Below are 19,488 nucleotides of genomic sequence, written 5' to 3'. Positions count from 1 at the left end.
GATGGAAGTGATCATTATTTGCGGATAGTCTAACTCAATGGCTTGTAAGCATTATATGGAGCAATTTCCTTTTTCTTAAAATTTTTGTTCTGTAGCGAATAAACTACACATCCAACTGAAACATATACTGTTTTATCACGTCCATTAAATTATTGAGATTAAGATAATATGCTTTTGTATGAATACTTAAGAGTGTTTGCACAATCAAACTTATAACCTTTGATTTGAGTCATAAGTTTTCGTATTTGCTACCTGGAAAAAATGAAATCAACAAAAAAAAAAAACAGATTCTTGGGTAGACCCTAGAACTTGACCGAAAAAATAGGATAGGTTTCAAAACAGGGTTCAGGGCAAACATGGTAAGTTTTAGGTTTCAAAAACTAGGAACCGGTTATAATAAGGTCGGTTTCAAGTTTCGGGTCTGGAACCGACCCACCCTGGAATCGATAACCCTTAGTGGGATCGCTGGGGCCTCAACGGTAGCCGACGAGGGTCACGACCCTAGCCTGTGCTCAACAAGGGTGCACTTGGTTATAACCGTACAAACCAACATCATTGGGATCCGATTTCGAGGGCTTCTTGTTCCCTCCCTTGATTATCTTCTTTAACATCTCCCTTCATCGTAAACCCTAAGCACTAAATTGTGAGACGTATTCGCATGTCTTCTCCTTCGATTGGAACACCTCGTGAATGCAAGAGGAAGGAGGGGCGATGCCAGAGAGATTTGAAGGAATTGCAATGGTGATTGATTGGAATGTCGAGTCAGCTGAGTCCTGATCGCCAAGTTGGCTGGAGATCAAAAGGTTGGGACCATTGATCGATGATGACTTGATGAGGGGGAGAGAGGGAAGGGAAAGGGAAGATGAAAAGAAAAGAAAATCAAGATATTTACATAATTTCTCAAAACTACATGTTTTGAGTAGAGTTAGACACATCAAATTGCCGATCATACCACGTAGGACGTTAGCGCTGATTGGACCATCACAGGTGATTTCCTACCTTTTTGCCAAATAGGCAATATTGGTACATTAGCCAAATTGGAAAGTTTATGGCTAAATTGACGGTTGTACGATAGGTTCAAGACTTTTTTTTACAATTTTCCCATTATGTAGCTAATGTTGACTTTCTCCTAATTTAAAAAATATTTTTCCAAGTTTTAAAATCTAACTAAACAATATAGATTCAATATGTATAAAGGCGTTATGTATAACGTCAATAAAAATTTCTTGCAAGAGAAAAATGAAAAGAAAACAGATAATGGAATAGAATTGTTGATATAGGTGTGAAGTCAGGGTTATGGGCATATAATGCTAAATCATTTCTTGACTAAGACACGACAAATGTAATTTGAATTTATTACTTTTTTTGCATCTTTCAGTTGAAATAAACATAATTTGTTGCAATTACTTTTAATTTTTACATATATTTTAGGGATAGTGCATTAGAATTCTAAAAATTTGTTGAGTCCTATAACTTTCAAAAAGTACAATCAAATCCTAAAACTTATTAAATTAGTACAATCAAATCTTTTTGTGAAGTCCGTCAAATTTGGCTAGCGGAAAATACCGACGTGGCTTTTTTTTTTAATTATTTTCTCTCTTACGTGACGTTAACGTTAACTAAAGTACTAAAATGACGTTGTTTTGATCAAATCTCAATTTTTTAAACTAAATTTTAGTTAAATTATATTAAAACACTAAAAAATTTTAAAAAAAAAAATACAGGCAAGAGGACCCTCTCGCCGGTGGCCCCCATCACCCCTTCCTTAGACCTGGGTGAGGGCTAGCGACCCTCAATGAGGCGTCGGCGACTTTTTTTATTTATTTATAACTTTGAGCCTTTTGTATTGTTTTATTTTGTCTTTTGTTTTTGGGAAAAACTTTTGGATATTTTTTAACTAATTTAATAAGATTTCGTGTAAAAATCAGGATTCGAATTAAAACGACGTCATTTTAGAGTTTTAGTTAACATTATCGCCACGTAGGACGCTACATAGAAGAGAGAAAATAATAATAAAAAATCATGTCAGTATTTTCATTGGTCAAATTGTTTTTTAGGGTTAATACCACCAAAAACCCTAAACTGGTACGTGTGTGACAATTTACCCCGAACTTTTTTTTTTACTATCAAAAACCTCAAACTGGTACACCTGTGACAATTTTACCCCAAACTTTTTTTTTACCACCAAAAACCCCAAACTAGTACACCTGTGACAATTTTACTCCAAACTGGTAAACCCGTGATAAATTTACCCTAAACTATTTTTTTGACCACGAAAAACCTCAAACTGGTACACCTGTGACAATTTTACCCCGAACTAATAATTTTTTAATATTATTTTTTTATTTTTTCGAATTTTTTTATTTTTTCTTTTCATTTCTTTTCTTTTCTTTTTCTTCAACTTCAACCTTTGGCCGGTCGCCGGTCCGCTGGCGAGGCTTGACCTCGCCGGTGCGGGTGAGGGCGGCCCTCGCCCGACTCAGGCGAGGGCTGTCCTCGCCCGCCCAGGCGAGGTCGGCCCTCACCGGCGTCGGGTGAGGGTCGCCCTCGCCCGGGAGGGCGAGGACAGCTCACCCGACGCCGGCGAGGGCCGCCCGAGCCTGGGCGAGGGCGAACCTCGCTGGACGGGCGAGGACAGCCTCGCCGGATCCGACGAGGGCCGCCCTCGCCAGATCCGGCGAGGGCCGCCTCGCTGAGTCCGGCGAGGGCGGCCCTCGCTCGCCCGAGCCGGGAGAGCCGAGCCTCGCCCGGCCGGCGGGGCCGAGCCTTGCCGCCCACGGCGTGGCTCGGCCCCGCCGGCTATTGGCGAGGTCGGCCTCGCCCAACGCCGGCGGGGCCGAGCCTCGTCGGCCCCCGCCTCTGGCCGGTCGCCGGACCGGCGACCGGCCAGAAGGTGAAACAAAAAAAGAAAGAAAAGGAAAGGAAAAAGAAAAGAAAAAAATAAAAAAAAATTCGAAAAAATAAAAAATAATATTAAAAAATTGGACGAAAAGTTAACTTGGTAGATTTGGGACAAAAGTAAAAGTTTGGGGTTTTTTATGAGATAAAAAAAAGTTTGGGATATAATTGGGACAAAGGTTAAAGTTTTGGGTTTTTTAGGGAATTGGCCCGAACTTCATGCGTCTATCACTGTGTCCCATCAAATAAGAGTTTTAGCCTAATTAATCTAGAAGCAATCGCAATAATACATTTATGTAAAATTGACTTCTGAACGATTAATGTGGCTTCATTAATGCAAGCAAAAATTAGCCCAAAATAGTTAGATTAATCAACCCAACCAAATGTTAAACCAATAATCTTATCTTATACATATCATATTTAATATGATAGGGTTTTGTGCAAAAATATGGGTGGGTCAAACTAAATTTCTTCAATAATAAACTTCTTAAATTAATAAAATTAGAAGTAACAATTAAATATCGATGACTTTTGAATTCTAATATAAAAAAGAGAAAAATTCAAAAATAACAATAATTTTTTTCCGGACTCAGATGATTGTTTACCAAAAACACAGGTCATATGGCCATGGCTTATCTCATTAAATGATACAAGTCTTGGTTAAGAATCTATTAAATGCCTTTGTTGTCAATCCTTTGCTTCAACAGCATCTAGGGTTCTTCGAACAAAAAGAAATAGATTTCGAAAGTTAAAAAATAGTAATTGGGAACTCTTTGGACTTAGTTTGAAGTTCTATTGAATCATCTCCTGGTCCGTATTCACGAGCAATATTGTCACTTTCCTCTATATAACTTATTTTCTTATTAATGCAAAGCTTTCTTTTCCTTTTTTTTTTTTTTTCAATTCTCTGTTTACATGACCGGTTCCTTTTCTAGGAGTGTTCACACGCTAGCTTTAAATTCCCAAAGAGACAAAAAACCCGAAATTGACCTCTAATCCTCCTCCGATCATGATACTTCATTTGTCCATTCTTTTTGAGTTCATCAAATTTAAGGGCCTAATCATTGGTCGTTCTCCTCAATTGATATTTGATTCCAAATAAAATCAACATCTTTCACCCCTCTATAAAATTCAATTTCAGCATTCCTCTCTTCATCTATAGACCTCTTTTCGTTTTCGTAATTATGGATCCATGTGTGTGAATATTGTTCATGGTGAATGATGCTTTCAAAGATCTCCTTCAAAGTAGGGGTGAGCACAGTCCTAGTCCAATTCGAAAATCAAATCAGAGCAGACCGAACCGACTTGTTTTGAGTGGTTCTCGCGAAAACCAATCCAATTTCCGGTTCCCAAAATTTAGAACCGGCGGGAACTGGTTCGGTTCCTATTTCCGCTCAAAGAACCGGACCAGCTGCCCTAAAATAAAATTTAGGGGGGCTCGAACTCTTCGTCTCATACATAAAAGCAGAACAAGTACTAGAAGCTAAAAGCCTTACTTATTTTATGTGCAAGAGATGATTACGTCAAGTTACGATGAATTTGGACTTGCACCCCATTTCGTGTGCGCGTTGGATAGATGAATCACATGTCGTGGTACATAGTGGACATTTAAGAAGTAAAAACAACTATTAAAGAAGTTGAGTTGCCAAAACCCCTAACAAATTCCATTATAAATATACGACTCTGTAGCTCTACTCACTCTTTCGTTGAGGGAGAATATGGCGAAGGTTTGCTACCTCATTTTCATTTTCACTTGTTTTGTTTTGGACTATCCTCACAATATAATCTCCCTGTTGCCATAAGTGAATCCTTAACGATATACTTCTGCATTTGTTTCTTACTTCTTTGCAAATATTGACGTATGCAATTCAATTCATTAATGTCTTAACAAAAAAAAAATAGTTGGCCCCGGTCAAACCCAAGAATCGGACCAGGACTGCTCAGTTCAGTCCGGTTCCCGGTTCCTGTTGTAGAAATGTGTTGGAGAAGATAAGAAAAATAAGGACAAAATATCTTAGGCATGCAATCATCGTCCTTAAGGATGACTCTATTTCTCGGAGTACGAAACTCAGTGCATAAGACTCTAGCGGCTATCCTCTCAAGATATTACAGATGTTCCTCTATACTGCACACAGAATAAATAGATGGAACAAAAACAACAACGTTATATGTAAAACCTAACTAATAAATGGAAAGTAAAGAGATAATTTCTTATTTTTAGCATGTTTTTATTGTGACTTGAATATTCTCTTTATAGGCAAATAAAATAGAGAGTTAATAAAAATAAATAAATCAAATCAACGTTAAAGAGCCATTACAAATTGATTGCGGTCAAATTTTCATTAAAGCCATTACAAAACAATTACTTTGAATAGTTCAAAATCGTTGAAATATCCAACAATTCCCCATATATTTCAAAAAGTTTTGAAAAGAAAGGAAATATAAATTTTGAGTTAAACTCAATTGAATGTAATGCATCAGAACTAGTGCTTGCTAGGTTATAAACCAGACCTAGAAACATGAAATATATAAGTGAAGTTCAAAACTTCTATGAACCACGAATTTTTTTTGTGAAATTATATTTTCACTAATCACATATATTCAAAGTGATTTTTTGCTAATAGGGCATGCGCTTACCTGGTTTGTTCTTAAGTGCTTTATAGATTTTTACCAAAAATTCTCATTGGAGTGAGCACTCCACACTTATATAGATGTTTCTATCAAGTGTATTATGCAATGTAATTCACCATCAATAATGGCTATGGAATTCATTAAGAGCTTAGCTCATTGCAGTCTTGCATTATTCTCATCTTAGAAGAGACAACAAGTTTTACAAGTGCATCACCAGATCAACAAGTGACTTGTTATTACCCATATGAACCTAACCCATGGGATCGCTAATCACATAGGTTAGGTTACCATCACTGTTGATTTTCCTCAACTAGCTTAAGTCCCATTCCCCTTGATGTATCATAAATTAATTTTCTCCCTTTAGTCAGAGGATCGGCCAAATTCACTTCTGACTTGACATAATCGATGGACATAATTCCATCTTTAAGCTATTGCTTTACCACATCATGTGTCAATAGGATGTGTCTATATTTACCATGAAAAGTTTTATTCTTTACAATGACCATTGCCGCTTGGCAATCACAATGCATAAACATAGAAGGTCTCGGTTTCATTCCCAAATGAATACTATTAAAATCTTAACCACTTGGCCTCATTGCCAACCAATACTAGAGCTACAAACTTTGACTCCATGGTGGATTTAGCAAATATGGTTCGCTTAGCTGATTTCCAAGTTATAGTGCCTCCACCAAGGGTGAACACATATTCACTATTGGATTTTGTCTTATATGAATTTGAAATCTATTTAGCATTGTCGTATCCTTCAATACAACGGGAAATCCACTATGTAAAATGACATAGTTTATGGTTCCTCTAAGATATTTCATTATTCTGCTTAAGGCAGTCCAATGATCACAATTGTTTTATGTATATCTGCTCAGTCTACACACAACATAAGTTATATCAGGTTGAGTGTAGTTCATTAAATGCATCAGACTCCTAATAATCTAAGTATACTTAGATTGAGCTACACTATCTCCTTTATTTTTCACTAATTGGGTAAGCATCATAAAGAGTACTTACATCTATGACATCAAATGTCTATATTTTTTAAGTAGTCTCTCCACATGATGCTCTTGAGTAAGCATTAGACCACTATCACTTCTTATGATTTGAACACCCAAAATAACATTAGCTTCTCATAAGTCCTTCATATTGAATTCAGAAGTCAAGAAACATTTTGTTTCATTCACAATATCAATGCATGTACAAAAACTAAGCATGTCGTCGACAATAAGCTAATATCTAACCAAAAAAATAAACATATAAGCTAATAATTATAGATTCACCATCAACGGTTGTTGTGTACACGCATTTATCTAGTCCAATAGAGGAAAATCCATTCTAAACTGAACCAGATCAAATTTCTTATTCCATTACTTTGGTGCTCAAAAAATTAGTTTAGGGTAAATTTGTTGTAAGTGTATCAATTTTGGGTTTTTGGTGGTCAAAAAATTAGTTTGGATTAAATTTGTCGCATGTGTATCAGTTTTGGATTTTTTGTGGTATTAACCCTTAAAAAAGAGCACAAACTTTTAGTCGAAGACTAAAACTAGCACCTGTTAAGCTACCCTTTATTTGTGCCGTTACAAAGCCGACATACATTATATGTCTACTATACACTCAAAGGATGTTACTAATGTGGTGGCTAACAATATCACCTAGAGGAGGTTGAATATGTTATTCTTAAGGAAATTGACAAACTTATGCAGAATTGTAAAAGCCAAGTTTGATATAAACAAAATAACTTGATGTAAACAACAGCAAGTTAATATAAGTAGGAACATGTGATTATATCAAGTGGAGTGCACTTCTATCAGATAGCTACAGAAATAAGTAGAGCGATAAAAAATGATATACTCGATGCTTTATAGTGGTTCGACTTGATGTGAGCTTACGTCCACTCTTCCAGACTAGTAGCCTATTGGCTGGATTTTACAAGTAATCCTTTAAGTAGTTACAGTAGTATGTGCTGCTTATACTCAAGCACTTATTCCCAAAATTGGTGCTACTTATACCCAATTGGATAGATCTCAGTGTCACACACCTAAATACAAAATATAACACTAATACACAACTAGATTACACTTTCAATACGCTCTGAAAACAATATGAGGATGTAAAGCGTTCTTTGTATTGCTTGTCTCTCTTGATCTATTGCTTCTTCAGCGTCTATTGATCTCCTTTTATATTCCTCAGTATCCAATCTTTCTGTTGGACAATCATCACGAGGATCAATCTCCAAACTATCCATTGGACAATTGTTAAGCATATCAATTTAGCTATTGAAGTCAATCAATTTGAGATTTCGGAGATTTGATCGTCCATACAATTAAATCTCCCAATTTCCATAACAGAGTAGCTCGAACTATGGAATAAATCTGTCTCGTGAATGATTCCCGATTATATTATACTGCTCTTCATTTGGCAACTCCGAGTACGATGATGATATAGATCCTTTGGTCCTTGTTCACCTTCGTAACTCACAGTCTCTATGAACTTCCCATTCCTTCCTTTAGACTTGTTCACCTCCATAAAGATTTATCCAGTTATCATCAATCTTCATTTTATACATCGGATGGCTTTGATATCTACAAAGTATATCAACTTCACTCTAGCTTCTGTATTCTGGTCCTTCCAAGTATATTGACAATCTTGATTCTACCTCACTATTCACCTATCTATGGTACCTTCAAGCTCTACCGAACTCCCCGTTGTAAGCTTGTTTACCTTATATTCAGGTATCTCCAACTTGTAGACAACTCTATGCCCAATGCCTTGTTCACTTTTGATAGAGAACTTATAACCTTTTGACGTCCCATTAAGGCATCATCAGCATAACAGATTGTGCTTCTTTTACCTGGTTTACTCAATCATTAAACACTTTAGTAGCTTTTCATTATTTTGCCATTTTTAAAACATCACAAAGGATTTTTCCAACAATCGACATGTACAATGCAACTTGAGATGACATCATTTTATCAAACTACTTACGTAATTGAGCTTGTTCTTAAAAAAAAAAAAAAGTAATCGAGCTTGAGTTTTTCTTCTTAGTCTTGAACGATGAAAATCGAGGGAAGATTTTGGGGGAAAAAATTAGGGTTCATTTCGCTTCCAATCTTCATCGCTCTTTCAAGGATCGAAGATAGTCGATAAAATGGGAGAAAAGGGCTGATATAGCGTATTCATGAGTTTAATCTAAAAAAAAGTTATTTGATAATGATTGATCAAATAGCAAACTTAAGAAAAGAAGGAAAGCAAGGTCTTGACTTTTTGTAAGGAATTGTTGGACAAGAGAAACTTTGTCATCTTTCATTTATCCATATATGGCGAAATCCCTGCTTGAAAATGGCCAAAAGACATTTCATCTCTTATAGTAGTTTTAATATTTTTTTTTCAAAAGTTGTTTTATATCTTTGTTACATAGCAAGCAAGGTTGGCCACATTATGACTTATTTCAGCCAACAAAAATAAGAAAATACCATAAATGATGCCATTTAAAGTTATCATTAGATCGAGATTAACTATATTAATTATGAAAAAAGTTCACACTTATCTTCGTCGCGAAGGAAAAGGAAAAATGCACGGCACCCTTCAAGAAAATTAGAACACGAAAAAGAAGAAAAAAATCTAGAGGAGCCTCCAACACGCATTTTCTTTATAAAAAAGAAAAAAAGAAGAGAAAAATGAGGGAAATGACACGAATTTCAATCGGATCCCTCTTTCCTCTCTCTCTTTACCATAATAAATATATGAATCAGGAAGATCGGGCGGACCAATCACGAAGTCACACGTGGCGGATTGCCGTGTTCCGATGTGTTTTGAGAATACGGTTAGAATTGTCTTCGTCTCCGGGGATGCGTCATTCGGACCTCATAAGCAAAAAAAAAACATTTATTACATCTTCCTCTGCGTTTCAGAAAAATAAGAAAAACAAAAAACAAAATAGAGAAAGAAAAAACACAAGTTTTCGTAACACGGCAAGCCTTCTAGAAGAGAGGAAAGGGTTCGACGAGATAGAGAGGGAGGAGAGATCCTTCGTCGTAATCGCGCCTCGACGCTCTCCTCCGTCCTTCCTTCCCTTTCCCTTTCCTCCGATTCCTTCAGCCCCTCGCGTCCGGTTGAGTTCTCAGATCGATCGATCCATCGGTTCGGTTCGGTTCGTCAATCGGCTGATCGGCGCCGGCGGGGGAGGGGGCCCGCTTCTGTGTTCGCCATGTTCAAGTTCTGGTACGGCCAATCCTGCCCCCGTTTCGTTGGTGCCCGTCGATGATTTTCAGCTCTCGTTTTTTTTTTTTTTTTGTGTTTTGATTGGTTGGTTTTGTGCTTAATCGAATTGTATCTTGCGCTCTGTGCGCGGGGGTGGCGGTTGAATTCGTGTCGGAGCGAGGGCAGGGGAAGCTTTTTTTCGTGTCTGGTCGGGCTGCTTGCTTTAATGGTTCGGCATGGTTTGCGATTCTGTGGTTTAAGAGCTAGTGCGTTGGGGGTAAAAGGAGCGGTGAACTTGAAGAGCAAAGAGGAGGTGTCGGTGTACTTGCTCAGGGTTTTGATGAATTTGGATTGCGGTGTCAAAGAGATAAATTGGAAGGCACTCGTAGCGGCAAGCGCACTTTGTGTTGAGAGCATTTTAATTGAATGCGGCAGTTTATAATCATAGACGTAGACCTGTGAATTTTTGCATCGATAGTTCCGAAGAATTGGTTGTGTAGGGAATTCCCTTTTGGTATAAATTTCGCTGGAACTCGACGATGTTGCTGTCTACCTGCTTATTGAGCGAGTGGAAAATTATAACTTTATGCTCGACTTTGTGAAGCTTTGATATGCTGCAACTAATGAAGTCTGCCATTGTTACGTGGCCGGTGGTGGTTGTGGGATTAGAGTTTTATTTTGCTTTTTTTTGCCTTTCTTTCAGGGGATCTCAAGAGCAACAAGCTCAGCCACGCCCACAGGATAGTGCTTCGCAGTCATGGTATCCGCCTTCTGTAGTTAGCTCACCCGGTTCTTCCCGTCCCTCAACGCCAAGCAGCACCTCTTCTGGCAGTTTCAATTACTTTTCACAGTCTACGCCCCATGTTTCTCCCACTGAGGCTTCAGGGATCATTAATCATTTGAAAGACAAGAGGTATTTCTTGTTTCAAGCATCTTTGGAATATGTTTGTCTTCCCTTTTTCTTTTGAATACTTGTGGAATCGCATCCTTGATTTTTGATAGATGAAACATTGAAGTTGGGATCGAATCTTAGTGGCACTTTAGGAAGCTAACTTGCCCTTGGTACTCGTATCTTGTTTTGGTTATTACATCTTATGAAAAGACATTAGTTCCAAATCTTATGAGATGACATTAGACATCAGTGGTCATACCGACACGGAGTAAATCTAGAAACACCACCTAGTCATGTCTGCTGAATTATCCTAATTAGCATAGGCCTTATTTTTTCAAGAAGCATCTGACAGTCCTCAGTGCAATAGGAGCAATCAAGAATTTCCGAGTGGAATGTTTGCTGAGAGCACCTTGTTAAAATTGTGCTTCTGCATTTTTGTGGTCAGGAAAATAATCCATCTAAGCCAGATTTAACAGTTGCTGGCAGAGCTGGACTTGACTTGAACATGACACTAGACAGCCACAAAATAATGTTGAGAGAAAACTGGCATAGAGTATACACTTTTGGTATAGTGAAAACTTGCATATGGATATAGATGCTTGGTCGATATAATGGATGATTTATCTTGTTTTTGAGCTCCCTTTTGGTTTTGAGAGCTGTTTTGTCTGTGGCATTATTTTTTCAGGCTCTTTTTCTATATGGATGTGCACCTCCTTGGTGCCCTATAGTTGAAGTTTTTCTCTATTATGATAAAATATTGAAAGAAAGCACAATATTTGGTGCAACATGACATTTATTAAAATATTGACACGAAATTAAACATCTGCCAGTCTAATTAGATAAAAGTTGGAACATTTTAGTGCTAGCACGAATTGACAAGTGCCAGAAGATTAAACTAACTTGTGGTTATGTGCTAGAAGATGATTCGGCAATGTAAATCCTTTTCTACCTTATCCTCTTCAATTTCTTTTTCGCAATCTGCAATATCTCAGTTGTTTATCTTGGATTGAGCGAAGGACTTTTCTTGTGCTACTATTTTCTGTTCTCTTTATTTCTGCTAGTGTGATCATACTTCACAGTCATTCCTGTTTCTATTTATGTTCCTTTCTTCTGTAAATCTGTTCAGTGTTGACGAGCTGCGGAAGCTTTTGTCTGACAAGGACGCATACCACCAGTTCTTGCTTTCACTTGATCAAGTGAAGATCCAAAATAATGTGAGTGATGTGGTTCGATTCATGTAAATTGTGGTTTTTGCTACTCAATCTGTCACTCTCAAACGCTAATTTGATTTATTTTCTTGGTTATTCTTTTATCATTTAGTTAGCATTGTTTCTGGTGCTTTTACCCTTCAAAACCAGAGACGAAGTAATGCCATTCTGTTTATGGCATTTAAATACATAACCGTCATGGTATTTTTATTTGTTCACGGTTCAACTGCAAGAGATCTTAGTAAAAGTCTTTCATATGCATGCTAAAGCACCCATCCTGTGCCTGTAGTTACATTTTATCTAAGCAGAGCACTTTGAAGTTTCAATTGCATGCCCAGATACATTGAATACATATATTGGAGTTGGCAAGATGGTTGCTCTATTCTCAGCATCATCACATGTTTGACTGTTAGTTTGAATGCCATAATTTGGTCTGGCTTGGTTGACCTATTAGAATCATTGGAGCGGAAAGTGCAGCATTCGCAACTATGACTTTAGTTTTTCATCTCTCTTAAATTAATGTTTTTGCTCTCTAACTGTTTGACTGATGGTTGGCAGATACGAGATGAACTTCGGAAAGAAACCCTGCAGCTTGCCAGTGAGTTGTCTTTTCCTGACCAGAGCTGAAGTGTTATCATGGATTATATGTTTTATTGCAGAGGGGTCTCAAATTATTTCTGTTAATAACTTTAGGGATGAACTTGGAGAAGGAACCTCAAATGATGGAGCTGAGAAACCAGGTATAACATGCTTCTATATGGGTCATTTTGGGGCAAGCAGCCCATGATGGCATCGGTTAAGCTCTTTCATTTTCTTTTTGCAGTGTAGGATCATACGGACGACAGAGTTGGCTGCTGCACAGGAGAAGCTCAGTGAACTAGAGAGACAGAAAGAAGAAATTATGAAGCTCTTCTCTTCTTCCTCTCTTATCCAGAAGCTTCAAGGTAATACAATCAGAAAATGATAATTAATATTTTTAGGGTCCTTAACTGAAGCTGGATCTTCACTCTACAGCATCCTGCTTCTGTCAGGAAAATGAGCTTGGCCCCTTTATTATTATGATAATTGGTTTGATATTTTGTAGAATCAATGCGCAAGACGGAGGAGGAATCCGAAGCTTTGCACCAAAAGCTTCTTGATAGGGAAGTAGACTTTGGGACATTTGTGCAGAAATATAAGAAGCTGCGTACAACTTATCACAAGCGCGCACTTATCCAACTTGCAGCGAAAACATCTGCAACTGGATGACCAATGCATGGCAAGCATCCTACATGAATGGGGTGATGAAGATTTCCTTGTATTACGGTGTGTTAAACTCATTTTTCATTTGATTTTGCTGTGCACAAGACCATATCCACCATGTATGTAAACTTTTTTTTTCCGAAAAATGTCATGCGATACTCACCTCACTTACAATTGGTACTTTGCCTACTGTATCTCCCATAATTGATGAAGGCCAAAGATTCTGCCTATAGTCAGGTATGCAGTTATGGATGTTCTCGATTTTTTTTTACTTTACAGGCAATAGTGCCAGGTGTAATATAAAATTGGTTTACGAAATTAGTTTACTATGTGACGTGGCAGAGTTTTATTGGATGTTTAACATGGCAATTGTTCGAATGCCCTATGATTTAGTAAACCAATGTAGTATACTGATTTTAGTATATAAAGAACTACTCTTTTTCTTTTTTGGGCTAACCTGCTGGTTGCAAGCAAAGTCAGTCATGAAAGGATGGTTTTGAACACCGGGGTATGGTCAATTCCATTGAGCGCCTTTACTTTAGTAGGCTGCTGTTGGGCCCAAGATCACTCTGATTGATTCTCTTCAAATGCCATAAAAGTTCATGTCTTTTCGGCTCAGCTTCAGTTTTCAAATGGCGAATTGCAACCAAGTGTGCAGTGCATGACAATTGCTATTGTTTTTCTTATTTTCGCCAAAATATTCTGGTCCCGTCTGCGTGACACCTTCATTGTGCAAATCGTCTCTACATTGCGGGCTTTTAAGCCTATTAGAATTGTCTTATTCATCTCTGAAAATGCGTAATTCGGACCTTATAAATTTTCATGTGCTTTTCTCAATGAATTTTGTCACCTAAACGTTATGCTGAATTGTGGACGTGGACTTGTGCTGAGAGATTTGATGCTCGTGATGGTCACATGTAGGAATTTAGCTACATCGTCATGTGCGTATTAGATTCATTGTGGCTGTGGATGGCAGGATCCCAAGTATTACCCCTTCTCTTTACAACGATTTGGAGAGTTCTTGTTCGAACAGTGTCCGGGATGTGGCTCGTTAGAAGTCCCAAACCTATTTTACGGAGGTTAACGTAAGAAATGTCCTTATAACTCATGGCTTAGACCTTACCGGGCCGGCCGGGTGGAACACGAGTGGTAACGGGGTTTCGCCATACCGAGGCTTGATCTCCGTGCCTAATTCTGGGCCTAAGCCCGCCCAGATGCGATTTTTGCTTTCCTTGCAGCCTCAACTCTGTTTTTATTAACATCACATCTAATTCTAATCTGCCCAGATTACTTGAGGCAGGCCGAAGACCAAATCAAGGGCTAGACTTTGGTTTTCAAGTACTTTTGATTTCTCTTCGTCCAAAGAGGCACAAAAATCGAAAAACAATAAAGCAGCAGGGCACCAATTTCATAGCCTGCGGCGGTACTAAAATAATCTCAACAAAAACTCATGTCTTCCGGGGTAGTTGCAAAAATCACTCTCAATTTCGCTCTTCATATCAAATAGCTTCGTTACATTTAAAAATTTACGTCTTTTCGTCATTTATGAAAACCTAAAACCTATATTTGCGACTATAAAATAACTTAAATCACAACTACATTTCCCTGACTTTTTACGACAATAAACACGGCATCATTCTTTTCTTACCAATATAATTATTTCCTAAAATCTCTAGCAAGAGCCAATAGAGCCAACCGTTTTAGTGGATCCTTGATATTACCAAAATTGCAATATCGCTACATTTTAATAGAATGACGGCGGAGATGAACAACCGCCGTCGTCACGCTATCTAGTCGAACATGACATCGGCGCTACATTTAGCGGAATGACTGCATCGAACCTAATTTCGGATGTTCAAGGACTAGGTTGAGTAAAAAAAATTCCGAAATCGAAATTGTACGAATAAGAAAAAGCTCGGGATCACCGATCTCATCACCCTAAACACGTTCCAAATTAAAAAAAGACAAAAAAAAAAAAGAAGGAACATGGTCCATACAAGGCAAGTTGGTGTCCGTAGTATTCAATGCATGGCGTTTGCTGTTGCTTTCTATGAAACTCAACGCAAATTTCGTATGCATTTCTTGCTAAGACGATGCTTGTCGGCGTGGTAAAATGTATCTATCATGATCACCAATAGCCTATCTTTTAATCGATTAATCTACGCATCGGGAGCTTCTCTCCCATCCCAATTTTTAAGCAGGAATCCTGTTGCTTGGAGCACTCAAATGACGTCGTACCAATCATCCGGACAATGATTCGATCAGTTCTCAACAAGAAAAGCAATCCCATTTTGGTCAGAATTTCAATTTTTCAGGGCAATCTTTTGGGGGTCAAGTCGTGATGAAAATGAAGCATTTTGTGTGCCAATCCTCCCTCTGAGCTGGCTCGGCTGAAAGTTTGATTGAGTTCACGGCAAGTGTTCCGGACAAGAAAGCCGAAATCGCGCAATGTCTGCAGGCTTCTGTATTATAGGCAGGGATGTGACAAAGCAGAGTCAAAGATGCGTGCTTTTGTCGTATGGCAAAACTTTTTCCTTTTCTCCTAAGTTTTTGTTGAGGAATAAGTGGATTGGAAATCTTAAAATTAGCCATGAAAGTGTAATTGAGTTATAAAAATTACAAAAAAATATAATTAAGTCCTAAAACTTGTTACAAAAGTGTAATTGAGTCCTAAAATTTTCAAAAAGTGCAAATAAGTTCTAAAACTTATCAAATTGGTCCAATCGAGTTATTCCATTAATTGCACGTTTCAAAAGTTTTAAGGCTTAATTGCATTTTCGTAATAAGTTTTAGGACTTGATTACACTTTTTGCAAATTTTAGGACTAAATTGCACTTTCGTGATAAATTTTAGGACTTCCAGTGTATTGATCCCTTTTATTGATGTTGCATCCTCAAGAGCAAGATGACGGGTTAGGGACTATTTATCAATTGAACTTGTATGTAGGTAATGTCCATAACTTATAATCTTGAATAAGAAATTGAGGGAAAATATACTCTTCCTTATATTAAAATAACCGATGCTACTTGACGTGGTTATTGAAAGCGAATACTGTTAAATGCAGAGGTAACACGAATTGGCACGGAGTTAAAGTAAGTATGATTGAGAGTAATATTAGGTTTTATAGTGACACAAATATGAAAGCACCATATGCGTAGCTTGAATTTGATTTATAAACATGATTGCCCGTGCTATTAAAGCTTTCGACTGAAATAGGAATTATAAGTGTTGTGGCTACTACTACAGCACAAAGTTCTTGCGATCCCATCTTATTCGATTCAATTTTGCTTGATTTAGTTTTGACTTGATTGGGCTTGGTGGTACATTCCAGGTTATAAAATTTTGGAATCGGTGAGTACATGGTAGGTTTCAGGGTTTGGAGTTACACCACCGTGTACATGGTGGTGTAACTCCAAACCCTGAAACCTACCATGTACACTAGGGGTGTGCAAAACATACCACCCAAATCGGGAACCTCCCGGATTGAATGGGACCAGTCAGTTTGGTCCGGTTCCCGAAAGTGTCGATCTAGTTCCTGATTCCTAAAAGTGAAACCAGTGTTCGGGCGGTCCAATTCTCGGTTCCAAAGGTAATCAAACCGACTACATATAATTTTTTATATTTCTTCAAAAAAAAATAGTAAAATGTGAACTAAACCCAAAGTAAAACACGTTTTTTTATTCGTCTTTTCAATTTGAGGATCATTGCATACATATCACTTAATTTAACACAAAAAGATGGCATCAAGTTCCATTGGACCGAACCGACAGCGAACGGGACCGGAAACCAATAACCCCTAGTGTACACATCTAGTACCTTGCACCCTGTACCCTATGCAAGATAACCGGTAAGAAGGTAACGGTTACATTGTATAATATATATTAATTATATATATGTACTTATTTATTTAAGAAATTCTTTTTTTTCTTTATCGAACTTTTATATTAAAATGGGCTAAATCTTTGGTTAATCAGCAAATTTCCAATTTCATTAGAAGAAACCAATATCTCTCTCTCAAAAAGAGACGGGTAGACTTTTATTGTTATATTAGGAGTATATACATTATCATCAGACATGATCATGTATTTTATCATATAATTTGTTTATATTTTGTGCTGAATGTTCAATGTGTTAAAAAACTAGAAGCAGAACAAGATTTTTATTCAATAAAAACAATTTGAAAACAGTGTGAAGTAGTACTCAATACCTTGGAACTTGTGGGACCCGATAGGTTCCAAACTGGTTCCAAAGTAACCAAAGTGGTTCCAAGTTAAGTCCGGTTTCAAAAGATTGGAACCAATATCTATGGGGTGGATTTCATGGTGGGATAAATATTTGGGTTATTATCACGAAAAATCTCAAACTGATTTACATGTGATAAATTTACTCCAAACTAATTTTTGAACCATCAAAAACTCTAAATTAGTACACCTGTGACAAATTTACCCTCCGTTAGTTTCCGTTAAATTTTACTATCAAATTGCTTAGTTAAATGATATATGACAGTTGATGAATGTACCAGTTTGGGGTTTTACCCTCTATTTATTTCAGGTGTACTAGTTTGTGATTTTTTTTTATTAATTCAATTTAATTGAAAGTAAATTTGTTACAAATGTATCAGTTTTGGATTTTTTGTGGTCAAAACATTAGTTTTGGGTAAATTTGTCACAGATGTACCAGTTTAAGATTTTTGGTAATCAAAAAATTAGTTTAGAATAAATTTATCATAATTGTATCGATTTAGGATTTTTCGTGATATTATCCATAAATATTTTACCCACCCTGGAACCTGCACATCTAGAATAATGTCATCATGATTTGACTCGGTGACATACAACAAAAAAGACCCATATTTTAACACGAGAGGAAATTGATTGGAAGTTTGGAAGCACTTGCCTTCAACCAAAGCTATAGGAAATCACGACCCAAAATATAAAAATATAAAGCTTTTAGTCAATATTCAAATTTGAAAGATTGGGGATCCGCGACCACGCAAGTTAATATAATCCCTAGAAACTACCCAAGCAACTTCCCAAAGTACAAAGTATCGAGACATCACTATATATTTTTTTTTTGGTTAAGCTAGAAAGATAATTTACTTTAGGCGGGCAAAGTTCATAGGTTTGATAAGTTTTGTATGGCCTCCCCACATGGTTGTATAATAAACTCATCGCCCTGAAATTCAAGAGGATGTGACCAAAAGAAGAAGAAAGCCGCATGAAATTCTAACCAACCACAGAACACATACAAAAGAAGCCTCTTTCTCTCTTTGTTTTCTCTTCTTTGCATTCTTGGCTATTGATAAGCAAAAACAGCATCCGAGTGGCCACTATCTTTACAAAACCGATCCATTCATCTTCAGTCGTGGGGATGACAAAGGCTAAAAAGCTTTTGAGCTGTGTGTAACTCGAGAAGCTGGGATCTCTGTGCTTTCACTTTTGCAATTATTGACAAGGAAAAAAAAAACAGATAAGGAGTGAATTAAAGGTAGGCACGTTTCTCCGATTGACAAGTTTCGGAGAAATTAAAGAGTCTTGATATAGAAATTGTGGTAGAAAATGGTCAACTAATAAAGGAAAAAATTACCAAAAAAGTCTTAAATCTATTGCGACTGTGCCAATTCAGTTCTAAACTTTTTTTTTTCTGCCAATTGAGCCCTAAATCTTTTGCATTTATGCCAATTCAATCTATACGGCCAACTTTGGTCGGAAATCACTGACGTGGACAATTTTTATAATTTTTTTCTATTATTTTATTTTATTCTCTTTTATTTTTCCTTTTTTCTGTTTTTTTCTTTCATTGTGGCCGACAATGGCTGGACATCGCCATCATTGGGCGAGGTTGACCTCACTAGAGCTGGGCTGGCGTGGTCAACCTTGCCGTTGTTGGGCGTGGTCGACCTCGCCAGCGGCTAGGCTGTCAACCTCGCGGCCTCTGGCGAGGGCTGCTAGGGTCTGGGCAAGGCACTTCCTCGCCGACCGGCCACAATGAAAAAGCAGAAAAAAGGAAAAAAAAAACGGAAATTAATTATGATAAATTCATAAAAATTATAAAAAAATGTCCCCGTAAGCATCGGCGTGCGCCACATTATTTGGCCGGATGGACTGGGATTTTAGTGTCGAGCATTAGGAGGTTGGGAAAATTGCTCTTCAGACTAAAGAAGAATACGAGAAGAATAGAGAGTTCGATTTCTCTCTCATCCACAATCAGTGTTGAGCATTAGGAGGTTGGGAAAATTGCTTTTCACCAAATGCCAAGGTTAATTTGTTGAGCCTCACGCGGTTTGCGGATGTATCCACTTATGTTATCTAGTTACACTCTACCAAACAAACGGCCTTTGTACTTCCATCATTGTCCTTTGGATTCTCATCTTTGAGGACTCTAAAAATCGGGTCAATGGAACATAGG

General features: G+C 37.5%; 1 protein-coding gene across 1 annotated transcript; it reads left to right on the top strand.

Moving 5' to 3' along the window:
- The first annotated feature begins 9,592 nt into the window (after positions 1 to 9,592).
- On the top strand, positions 9,593 to 13,441 carry LOC115675334 (vacuolar protein-sorting-associated protein 37 homolog 1). Its single transcript, XM_030597940.2, has 7 exons — positions 9,593 to 9,759; positions 10,442 to 10,651; positions 11,757 to 11,844; positions 12,397 to 12,436; positions 12,532 to 12,578; positions 12,662 to 12,782; positions 12,923 to 13,441. Exons 1-7 carry the CDS (start codon positions 9,746 to 9,748, stop codon positions 13,084 to 13,086), a joined length of 684 nt encoding a protein of 227 aa, XP_030453800.1. The 5' UTR covers positions 9,593 to 9,745; the 3' UTR covers positions 13,087 to 13,441.
- Positions 13,442 to 19,488: the final 6,047 nt, after the last annotated feature.

The sequence above is a fragment of the Syzygium oleosum genome, unplaced genomic scaffold (assembly GCF_021117445.2).
Source record: "Syzygium oleosum isolate NSW1041296 unplaced genomic scaffold, Sole_v2.1 Sole_v2.28, whole genome shotgun sequence".
NCBI lineage: Eukaryota > Viridiplantae > Streptophyta > Magnoliopsida > Myrtales > Myrtaceae > Syzygium > Syzygium oleosum.
Note: the sequence above shows the minus strand (reverse complement) of the source record. Positions and strands in the feature narration are given on the sequence as shown.